The sequence below is a fragment of the Anguilla anguilla genome, chromosome 8 (assembly GCF_013347855.1).
Source record: "Anguilla anguilla isolate fAngAng1 chromosome 8, fAngAng1.pri, whole genome shotgun sequence".
NCBI classification, from domain to species: domain Eukaryota; kingdom Metazoa; phylum Chordata; class Actinopteri; order Anguilliformes; family Anguillidae; genus Anguilla; species Anguilla anguilla.
Window position 1 is genome coordinate 42409878 of NC_049208.1, and position 12714 is coordinate 42422591.

Here is a 12714-nt window from a genome sequence, read left to right on the forward strand (position 1 = left end):
AACCGCTCAAATCAATGACTCCTCGGCTCATCCTGTTAATCTTAAACACCAGTGACAATAACACTCCTTCTACCAATGTAAAAAAATACCAGCATTGATGCCCCAAGGTCACAGTCCGCAGAGGGAGAAAATGACCAATAGAGATGTGCAATGGCTACAGGTCTCGGTAACACTGAGGGGCCCTGGAAAAAGACCTTGTCAATCTATCATAATGAGAGTGTATAACCACCCCAAGGTCACAGCAGGGCTGGAGGTTACTGAATGCAGTGGAGAGGGGTTATTGCAGAGGATCAACGTGAGTTGAAAGACAATGAGTCTACTGTAAGGCCTGTTGCCGGGCAACATCTACACTTGTGCAGAACACAGAAAGCAAATGAATCCTCCAAGATACTTATCACACAACTTTTATTAAAGATACCATAGTACAGTAAATGGCAGAGTTTTAATTTCAGTATTGCCAATGGGCATGCCTTAGTATTACCATTACCTGTATTTATAAAACGTGAGTCAATAAAAAAAAATATATATATATATGTATGTGTGTGAAAGATTTTCTTTCCATAAAACATTGTATAATTGGACTTGGACCATGGGATATGTATAGGAAATTACCCATGGGCTTGAAGAGATTAACTGACATGTGTGTGTGTTGGGGGGAGTGGGGTTGCTAAATTTACTATATTGTGCAGGTAAAAATGCATACATGTGTCAAACACGAGTAATGGTCTGTTGGTGACTTCTCTAAGACAGATGAACAAAAACTCCACATAAAGCTCACATCAGGTTCTCATGTTCATCTCCATTTGACTACTGCCCCTATATTGTACCCTTATGCGAGTCCTTCACAGGAACAAGCCTTTATAAGTTTATCCCCTACAGTAATACAATTTCAAATCCAAATGGCAGTATATAAGCAATACATTTTTGACAGAATAAAGATTATTCTTATTATATAGTAGACTGCACACAAAACAAATATTTAAATATATGTATAGCTTTCATATAAGAGAGTGGTGACAAATAAACTTGAATTCATTCATTCATTCATTGCATTTATATAACACTTCCAAACTTCTGAACACTCAAAGTGCTTTACACTGATGAAGGGGAACTCACCTCACCCACCACCAATGTACACCAAAGCACTTGGGTGATGCGCGGCAGCCATTTTGCGCCAGAAAGCTCACCACACATTAGCGAAGGTGGAGAGGGAGAGAATATTTTTTAGCCAATTAAATCAGGGGATGATTTTGGTGGCAAGTTTGCGAGAGCCAGATCTGGGATTTAGCCAGGCATATATTCAGGCACATCCAGAATGTATCTAATGTACAGTATTTTAGATGCCATATATGACTGTATCATATTCTTTGATAAGGCAAGGCTAGTTCTTGGGGTCTTGACAGAGGGTGCACCCGGGTTTCTGATCAGACTGCTGCTCCAGCTGGATGGTGACGGAGTGGAAGTTAAAGCTGGTGAGACAGACCTGGGTGATCTCTTTCAGCACAGGCTGGGGTGCCATGCCATCCTCTGCAGAAACCAACATAGATCACATAAAAACATTATCCAACATGGTGAACATTAGCTACTCAATAGAAACTTTGATCAATAAATACTTTTGATAGTAGAGTCAGTTGGTTTATATTTTGCTCTGAAACATGTTTATTATGATGATGGTCAAATCATTGCAGTAACCTTAAGTATTTATTTGTATTTTTACTCCATTGTAGTTTTTCTTTAGAAAATGTTGTCATGTCTTTATTTTATTGTACATACAGTGCATGTGGGCATATGACTCGGGGTGAAACTGCAATGGCATTTCACTGATTGATTGACTGATATTATTTGACATATTTCAAAGTATACATAGGGTTGGTAGCCCTTAGACAACAACCACATACACAGTAAAATTATTGAGGCAGCTGGACACAATAAAGTCATGATGACTTATTTCCACTGTGGTCCTGGCTGTACTAGGCAACAGTCAGCATTGGCAAGACTGACAGTATGAGTCACTTACATGACAAGGACATATCTTACAATATATAAAATAACATACAATGATGACGGCTTATACTCCGCACGCGCATGGCATCCAGACATGCAGAAACCAAATGAGCTCCACAATTCTCATATTGAACTGCGAACTCTCTCAAACCGTGTTCTAGACTTCGTGTTTCCATACCTATGGCCACGTGTGCAGAAAGAACAGCCTGGTTCATGGTCAGGGCCCAGATGTGCAGGTTATGGACAGCCTTAACTCCTTTCACTGCGAGAAGCTGGTCTCTCACTTCACTGTACTTCACCCCTGCTGGGGCTCCTGCAAAAAGGGATTACAAAACAGACACAGTCAAAATTGGTAAAATACACAAGCAGTCATTGTATTCAGTCAGAAGGCAAACTGCTTGAAATAATTATGTTTTATTCCACTGCATGTGAAATTTACCACAGCTTTGCACCATGGTAAATCAATACAGTTGTACTTCAAGGATATAAGCATTTTTGGGGGATCATTCGGAAATGACATTTTTGCTTCTTTGAAGTTGAAATCAAAATGTAAATTGTAATTAATCATTGGAATGGTTAGTTGCATTTCTCTAGCCTTAGTTTTTAGAAACTAGTTTTGCAGCTATAAATAGTTTATGATCATTTAAGTTTAAAGTTAAGTTTTTAACATTCATCAAACCAATATGAGGGGATCTCACAAGAACATAAACTCCCCATTGGCATTCAAAAATACATTGCATAATAAAACAAGATTATAGCTGACAACTGCTCACAATAATTGTAACCCTTTTTGTGTTCTCAAAAACAGAAACATTAGAAAATGTAGCTAAGTTAGTGTCGTAAAAAATGTAGCCTTTTCATATTGACTACAGAAGAATTGAAATATATTGACTACGGTTGTGTTTTTTTCCCCCATGTCTTAAAAGGCACCGCATTACAGATGGAAAATTCTAAGGTAGCCTACTACCATGTCACAGGGAACAGAGGGGTGGACCCAAGTGCAGAGACAACAAACACAGGATGCAGGACAAAGCAAGTGGTATTTCTATAAACAAAAAATAAGCATGGGTACAAAAATTAACATGGGAACAAGGAAAACTGGAACTAGAAAAACAGATAACAAAAGCCACTAGCACCCACAAACAAGAAAATACTAGGCAACTCCAAGACTGTGCAACAAGGGCACAGTGGCAACTTCAATACTCAGCCAAACAAGGAACAGGTGAAAACAATAATCACGTTGATAATGAAACAAGCACAAGACCAGTTCTTTTCTGGCCTATGGTGATGAACAGGGACCTTGACATAACACACTGCAGTCTGTGGGCATGCAGGCAGCTTCTGACAAATCGACTCAACTTAAACTGCTTCTAGCACTGCTAATGAATAAATGCACCTGTCAATGTCTGAAGAAACACATTAGAACACACTCAGTACACCCTGTTTTCTTTTCATTATGCCACTTCCTCAGAAATCTGCTCAGAAAACTCCCCGATTTTAGACAGAAGCAACATGCAGGGAGAGGTGTATTTCCATTTATTTTTAAACAAATTCTTATTTTTTCAGAATGTAATACAAAATGTATGTATTGCATAATAAAAAGTTTGAAAGCTTGAAATGCATAATTGCTTATACTAGTCACAGGTTCTGACGTTGTTTTTGGTTGACCAGTCAATTTGTAACTCTTGTTGTTGCAAACTGACCAGAAATTACGGAACTTTCTATCTGAGGTTCTATTGTACCAAGTCCAGCACTCCATTTCAATAGGCCTGCAAGCTTAATAGTATTGTAATACTACAATACCTTCATCAAAAAAGAAGTTGCAAGAACAAGAGAGAAAAGAGGACTGCTTAATTTCCCTTCTCATGTCCATACTTTTCCAGGTTACTTTATGCTGTGAAGAAGCACTTGCAGATTAAATAAAAAAATATTTTTCCAAAAGCTGGAATAAATATCAATAGTGCATACACAGGAGAAAAGAATGCATTCCCTGTGAGTTTGATGCTTGAAAAAATGTAAAGGATAACACCATAGAAACAATGTGCTTCAGGGAACTGGATTACAGAATGACAGAGCAGACCCGTACCTTCCATTAAAACCAGCAGGATGTCTCGCATAATGCTTACGGTGGTGCCCAGCACAAACACAGAGAAGAGGAATGTGCATATAGGGTCAGCAATTTTATACTCAGGCTGGGGGAGAAAAAGAAATGAAAAGTATGACTATAAATACAGGTCTGGATTACAAATTTTCACTGCTATGATACAATGTCTGCTTACAGATATTGAAATGTATTTTTACAATATACACTGTTGCGAAATACATTTATCATTATATTTCCATGTTTACAAAATAAACATTTCTAAAATATTTAAATCATAAAGCAGTATAGAATTCAGTATTTATAGAAGCAGGGTTCATTTAAATAGAACAAGCAAATTAGTGTTAAAAGTGAACATGTGAACAAGTCTTCTTTATAACATCACTTTTAGCTGAATAGACCAGTTATAGTACTGTACAGTTAAACACTTACAATACTGTTTTAGGTATGATAATTTTTAGCCTAGGAACCACAATTTGTTGCTGCATGATCTTACTGTAACTTTGCTAAATGTAATGGTAACATGGCAACATCTGACATCAGTTAAGAATGAAAGGTATGCTGCTAGATGCTGTTAGTTCAATGTCTTAAACAATTCCTTCATGTTTTTAGAGTACTCAAATTAACCATGCCAGTTCACTTTAATTTTCTGCAAACCTCACGTAATACAATATATTGTCCCTAATTTTGAGTTGTGAAAGTCTAGGCAAAGATACAGCACCTTTCTTTTTCATTTATCTTCAAGCATCTGTGCTATTTCTTTAACTGCCATGTTGAAGAACTGACACTTATTTCAAATGGTCCTATTTACCTAAATATTTTAAATGAGGCTACAAGAAATTGTGTATCCTATTCAATGAGGATAGATATATAAAATTAAGCCCCCCCCCCCAATATTCTAAAGATTCTTACTGCAGCCTCAAAAGTTGTGTGGCTGTGCTCCACCGTAAAGCTTGTGCAGAGTCAGACATAATTCTCATAGTTTCACTTTTACCCCCCTAAATCTTTCAATCTCCCCTACATTTCAACTGAGTCTAATCTTGCTGATGTAGGCATGGACAGTAGACTTTTCTTCTTTTGGAGCCAAGTTTGAGAAGCTGGGGAAGGAGGGAGAGCAATAATCCCCTTTACCACCACCATTTCCACTGACCTTGACGAAGATGATGATGGCACTAATCAACACGCTAATGCTCTGCAGGAGGTCTCCCACCACATGCACAAAGGCCGCCCGCACACTGCTGTTCGCTTGGGGCCGCGACCTAGATCCCTCCTTCCCTGGTGCGCTATGCCCGTGGCTGTGGGTGTGTCCATGAGAGCTGTGGCCATGTTCTGATTGATGTAAGGTGAGCGCCATTCTGTGCAAAAACAATTTTGCCGTTTATTTACTTCCTGTTATTACATCAGGGCCCTTACAGTCGTAGTGGTCACATTCAGCCTATAACTGGCATACTCCAGTCTTCACTAATCAAATTCTCCATCTTTCCTTGAACTATTATAACTTAGAAAAGTTATTAGGGATAAATATCTGTACTTGACTGTTTTCATTATTATTATAGTTTGGCATATATTTAATCCATATATCTAATCCTCACCCATATGTTAAATCTGTAGTCGCATTCATGCATGAATAAGTTCTCCTCTGAAACACATGGGGCTATATTTTAATGATCAAAGCACATGGTCTAAAGCCAAGTGTATTTAGGGCGTGTCCAAATCCACTTTTGCTAGTTTAACGGCAGATAATCTGAGCGCAAAGTAAGGCGCATGGTTTAAAGGGGTTGTACTTAGTCTCTTAATTAAACATGTGTTTTGGGCGTAACATGAAATAAACCAATCAGAGTGTCATCTCCCATTCCCTTTAAAAGCTAGGTGCGCTTGCACCTTGGCGGATTTCTATTATAATGGCAGATTTGCCAAGTAGTAGGAAAAAACGCTTCTCTGCAGAGGAAATAACAGTAAAATACTGCGCCATTGACTTAAGACCAGGTTTTTGTTGGTCAATCACGCAATCGCTTTCCGCTGCCTCAAGATAGCAATGCGCCAACAATGCGCCTGACCACACCTCATTTTAAGACCAACACACCCATGGGTGCTCAGATGGGCACAAGTACATTTGCTATTTAAACAACGTGGGCGCTGGACAGGAAAATGACAACTGCGTCGGTCTGAAACTAGCAAAGACACTTGCGTTACCCTTGGCGCCGCTTTGTGCTGGCTGTAAGATAGAGCCCATGGTGTCACCGGCTGTTTCTTTTCGCACTGCAGACTACAACTAAGCTGCACAAAGTGGAGACAAAGGAAGACCTTTGCAGCTTTGAAATGCAGTCTACAGGTGCCTGATCGACTAGAGAGCAGTTAGACACTAGCCACTAACCGACCAAACCTTCCCAAACCCAGGGCAATCTGCAATTTTGCATTGCCCTATGGAGCTACCGGCCACAGTTGGCTCTGGCACAGTCTGCATTTGATCTGAGGCTGTGAGGCTCATCTATGCACAAGAGAGTGGTGCCTTTACCGAATGAGCCATCCAGCAGCCCTTATTCGGTTTTAATAGGTGATCTGGAAATGAGATATTTCCTTTCCATAATAACTGCTCCCACATGCAAAATCTATTCTGAGTGCAATTTTCTAGTCCTTACCCTACTACCCTCGTATTATCATAATAGTGAATAGGACATAATGGGAGTTAGGTGCAATGCCTACATGATGTTGGCGAGGAGAGCACATCCGGATGTGATGAGCATGACTGTACCCTCGATGGTGTAGTCATCATTGATCATCCTCTCAATGGCCAGGTACACCAGCACACCTGTCACCAGCCAGATGGTGAAGACAGACAGCAGTGCACCCAGGATCTCTGAGCCAGGAGAAAAGACAAGACACAGTAGAATGATGAACAAGTGAAACAGTCATTTATGTCACACTGAAATGCCTCTTTTGTTTGCTGAAACAAACTTGCTGGTGGACAACCTCATCCTGGTTGATTTATGACAAAGACAATGCTACACCATCAGGTGCTGATTAAAATCCCTGGGGCCTCATTTATAAACTTTGTGGAGGTTCTACACTGAAGGGTTACATATGCACAAAAGAAGAAAACTGCATACAGTCAAAAATACCCCGATTTATAAACCCATCCGCATGCTCACCTGCACACAATTTTCTCACAATCAACTTGAAATTTTGTACAGGCTTAGTATCCTGCCCCGTTAACTCCCAGTTAACCATAAATCGTTGATAGAACACGCAATGTGAATTTGATATGCATATAAATCAGCTTGTCATCCCAATTCATTGTTACTGAAAATGGAGAAGTCAGACCACAAAACAATGAAGAGAAACTTCAAGAAGTGTGAAATCGAGATGCTTGTTATGGAGGTAGAACTCAGACAGTCTATACACTTTGGTATAAATAGTCCTCACATAACCAATAAAAGAAAATTTGTGGTGTGGCAGCTTGTCACAGAAGTTGAATCCCACAAAAAAAAACAATGTCAAAGTAATGTAGAATTAGGGCAGTAACTCATTATTTAACAACCATCCCATAAAATAACATGATAAATATACAGTTTATATACAGTTAACTGTATATAACTGTACATAACTGTCATGGTTTTGGGTGGATGTATCACCCAGCTCGATTCCTTTCCTGCGCTCACTGGGTAGAGGTCTGCAGGCGTGTTTAGTGCGTTCACAGTTGCACCTGTCGAACCTTACTTAAGGTCTGTGTTCACCGAGTAACAACGTTTTAGTGTCACCTATACACGAGAGCTGGTACTGGTACTGAATGAACTCCGTATTTCAGGGTTGGTCTCTGGCGGTATTATTTGAGAGAGAGAATTGCGGGTGTAGTTTCGCCCTAGCTTATGTTAGCTGTCTTGAGGTCTCTTAGTTTCAGTTCTTGTGAGTGGAACTGTCGCTTAGTTCGCCTTCGGGTGCATTTTGCTTTCGATTTTTTTTTTTTTAGAGGTTTTCGCTTACTCCTTCTCCTCAGTTCGGCATTTTCCGGTTTAGCGGATTACTTTATTTATTTGGGATAGTCTCCCGTGGAGTGAAGCCTTTTTCTTTTCTATTTTTTTTCCCTCCTATATCCCTGTGTCTCTTAAAGACTTGGTGGTTATTCTCTTTGTGGGGAATAGCTTTTTGAAACCTGTTCTGTCGCGTCTGGTCTTCCTAATTCTCCACTCACAATAACAGAATTCATACAGATTTTTCCTTTCATTACAGAATACAGTACTTTTTTTATACAACAACGTACTTATAACATTACATGTTAACAAAGATGGAACATTCTGACAGCAACATTTTGACAACGTTGTTGGGATGTTGTAGATGACAGGTTACAAAATGGTTTCTTCAAAATGTTCCTGTAACATTGCGTGTTAACAAAGATAGAACGTTCTGACATTTTTAGAATGTTGTCAGGAAGTTGTTGATTGCAGGTTACAAAATGGTTTTGCCAAGAGCATTCAGGCTAAGATCTGTTTACTATCATAAAAAATGCCTGAGTTCCTGAAAATAACGCAAGTCAGCTTTGTTTTAACCATAAATATGCGAGACATTAATGTTATGACTACATTGTTGATTCAGACAAGTGAATCAAAAAGCACTGGTGATGGTCGTGGAAGAACTTGTCAATCCTTTGTTACGACCCCAGTCGTAAGTTTGTGTTTACATTTGTCACTCTCGCGTGTGTTTCTTCTTTCTGGTTGTCATCTAACCACAGGCCGTTCATCCGTGGTTACTCTGCTTGAAAAAGCTGCCCTTTGCATCAGCAGAGACTAGCTCTTTGAACTTGTGGTTTGTGTTTAGTGATTTCTTCATTTGACTTCGTATATTCGACCCTATCTTTGTTTGATTACGATTCCCGTCTAGACCTTCTGGTTTGTGTCCGTACGCTCGTTCTTGACCTCAACTCACATTTTGGCCTCTGCTTGCTGTATAGTTAGTTAGTGTGTTCCCAGCTGGACTAAAAATCCTTCCATTGGGACACAAGTTTGTTATTTTTCTTTGTTATTTTTCCTTTATTATTTTGGAAGCGAATCCGGGTGGAGATTTAACTCTCTGTAGAGGGTATGCTATTTCGGCTTTTAGTTTCCGACTATCAGCTAAATGTCCGAAGTTCAGTGTTCAAAGCCACCCCATGCCCAGTATCCTTCGAAGACTAGCCAGCATTCAGCTAGATTTAGATAGGCAGATAGGGACCAAAGTTACTGGTCGGTTTGCAATACGTTTCCCTTATCCATTTCCTTTATCATTCACCCTGTTAAAGTCTGACCATTGACTGGGTCGTAACACCTTACTTAGTCAGATTCTCCACACGTTGTACCAATCAATGCTTCAATACGTTAAGAGAAATTACCCAGGTATAACTTACTGCAGTCCATTTTTTTATACAAACACAATTTTGTGGAAGAATAAATGATGCATAGATCCTTAAGGAAAGCTACAATGGCCAAGTCAAGTCACCGGAGTCAAGTCAAGTCACCTCCTATTGTGTTAATGCTGGCTACAGTGGTTTAGGGTTTCATCAACCACCACCAGTTTGCAAATGTGAGCACTCAAAACCATATCTGACAGTTAACACCTTGACCACGGGACTCAGGAACAAACTAGAATCGTAGCATGTGGTCAAATTACCGCTTATTTTAATGGGAAAGGATAGGAAAATACATTTTAGCTACAAGCTTTAAATGGGGACATGCTTGTTACCCATAACATTTTTGTGTGTATTTGAGTGAAACGGTTGTATTTGATATAAACGGTTATTCAGAAAACCTGGATGTGTAAATCGGACCATCTGGCATCAAATAAATTAATGAAGAGTGTGACATGAGGCCATCTATTTCTTGAAGAGAAGATGTTGTTGGCCACTTAACCAATTTGCAGTCAGGCCTCTAGATAGCTCGCTTGGCAACCTGTCCCTAGTTAAGTTAGATTTCAGCAAGTTATCTATCTAGTTAGTTAACATTATATCATCTGAATGCAGGACAAATTTGAATAAATGGTCACCGAGCTATGGTGAGATGTGCTACATTTACCCTCTTTTATGACTTTTATGAATAACAGTGAGAACATTTCTAGTTGTTGGCAGTGCTGTGTACCTTTAATTACTATTACTATTAAGTAGCTTATTTGTTATGGTGAAGTAAATTATGAAAATGGATCAACAGAATGAATCTAAAGATAAGTGCATCTACAGTAGCCAAAGCTAGCCGTCAGCAACCTCAGCTGCACCATCACTTCCCCTGGTTGCCAGGGTCCCAAGTCCGCGTACATGTCTTTTTTCATAATTGAGGTCCCTGGTCCCTCAGGAATACAGACCTTGCCACTACATGCAAGTTGTAAAAGATATTATTCAAGGTCATGAACAGCCCTGTGCCCCTGGTCCCACCTGCCCGGTGCCAGCCATAGTTAAGCCTGTGTGTAGCAGGCCAAGACGACAGCCAGAGAGAGCACAGGCTTATGAGGAAGCTGGTGAAGTCTACTAGCAGGTGGGCAGCATCTGTCATCACTGCCAAGCTGCCTGCAAAGTATCCACCTATACAGAGAGAAAGAAGTGTGAAATATTATTTAATACGTTCATACAATAAGTGTATTATTGTCTATACTGCTGTTTATATTACTGTTACTATATTACTGGTATTGTTAGCTGATGTTATTTTAGTAAAAAGTCTTCATCAGTATATCATGGAAAGATCCTGTCAAAATGTTGTTTAATTTCTTCAAAGGTTGTCAGTCTGACAGGAGAACAGAGTGCATCCTCAGACACGCACCAAAGATTTCCCCAACCATGAAGACCAGACAGATTATGGAGACAATGTAGAGGCGTTTCCTGGCCTGCTTTTTCTCCCTCTCCCTGTCTTCAAGTGCACGGCTGTTGTCGTGGCAATGGCTGATGTCACCATCTTTCTTCCCTGACTCACTGACTGACAGACTGAAGCTGTCCATGTAAGACAGAGAAAAAGAGAATAGTATTAACAATTAATTATTTCTTCCATGACACTGAGCATGTCATTTTTGTACTTTTTAAATTTGTTTTAATTATGGCCAAGTCGTCAATTTCCATTTTTAGGTTCAAATCAACCATTTTCAATAATGTATACTATTATACTGACCTCCACAGGTAAACTAGTTTAAGAGCAAATCAAATTTAAGATGCTGGTGCTTGTCTACTGGGCCTACAGCTCCCTTGTACTCCCTCCAAAAGCTTTCCACTCAGTAACCTTTGTTCAGCTATCAATTCCTCACTGCTGAGCCCACACATCCCTAATGTCCTTAACTTTAGAGTCATCCCATATCTCCCACTGAAGACTCTAAATACACTTTTCCAGATTATCTCTTGGTTTTCAGATCTAGTATATGTTATAGTTACCCCAGCACCTTATATTCAAAGTGAAGATTAATCTAGTGTTGTAGATCATTGTTGTGCAGCATGTGTTGTGATGTATGGTTATGCTGCACATACAGGATATTCAGTCCTTTGTAAGAGTATTACCAGTGACCAGTGGATGGCACTGTTTATCTGGTCATTGTTGCCAAGATGCTTTGGCCCATTTGTGTGTTTCCCTGGGGCTGGCAAAGTCTCAGATTCAATACAAGGCGTTGGGGCCCATCCACACACCTGAACAGCACCTTAATAGGATGAACTACCCAGCGGCCCCAAAACTTCAAATACAATTTAAAAAGAACAATAATCTTACATGACATTGACTTCACTGTATTTTTTTACAGTGTTGTGGATTAGTTTGTTTCCGATAGGACTAGGTAATATAATTACAACAAAACGCAACCACATTCCATTTATGTATTAGATGTCACATTTTTTTAAACAGAGGAGGAAGCTGCTAACGATACATAATACGGTCGGAAAATATATCATATCGTCAACCACCCCATAAACTGCTACTTTCCCGCGTTTTAACTGAAAGCAAGCACTCATAATAGTACTTCTATTTACTGTTGGAGAAAAAAATGATGCTCGAGGCAAGTCAGTTGTCAACTAATTTCTATTTTTTTCCAGTGATCCTCGGCGGAAAAAAAATCTCTTAATCTTGGTCATTCCATTTGCACACTGCGAATACTTCGTGAGACCGTGTGTAAAAAATAATTTGTAACAGTGGGAAGCAATGCTGAGCAGAAATAAATTCCAGCACTTGAATTAGCCTATATATCAACACATATAAGCTACACGCACGCTAAAACACGTTTCTTTCACGTTTGCGAATGAATTGATTGTGAGGTTGCATAACGTATAGCCTACAGATATTTGTTCAACAACTAAAAGCATAATCATTTAAAATGTAATATTTACCTCCCCGTCGTCATGGTATACATACTGGGCGCTTTTTCAGGTACCAAATGGGACTTCTCCGGGTCCATTCTGAACATGATGAGAAAGTGCGTCCTGATCCAAAAGCAATAACGGACGTATAATTTGTGTAATTAACTTTGCAGAAACCTAAAATTTTATCTAAAATAAGTTTATTTACACTTCTTTTAAACAGCTTTTTAAAATAACTTTTATTCAGTTTGTGTCCTTTCTGGATCTGTCAGCATTTTCTGTATTTCCTTTTTGTTATTTAACAACTGAAGTGAGCGAGCTTTTA

At 39.3% G+C, this 12714-nt stretch overlaps 1 protein-coding gene across 1 annotated transcript; it reads right to left on the reverse strand.

Annotated features, from left to right (window-relative positions):
- Window positions 1-388: 388 nt before the first annotated feature.
- LOC118233209 (zinc transporter 8-like) lies at window positions 389-12671 on the reverse strand. Its single transcript, XM_035428626.1, has 8 exons — window positions 12420-12671; window positions 10882-11048; window positions 10500-10646; window positions 6809-6962; window positions 5256-5460; window positions 4091-4196; window positions 2183-2317; window positions 389-1527 (listed from the first exon to the last, which is right to left on the reverse strand). The coding sequence occupies exons 1-8, from the start codon at window positions 12494-12496 to the stop codon at window positions 1382-1384; spliced, it is 1137 nt and encodes a 378-aa protein (XP_035284517.1). The 5' UTR covers window positions 12497-12671; the 3' UTR covers window positions 389-1381.
- Window positions 12672-12714: the final 43 nt, after the last annotated feature.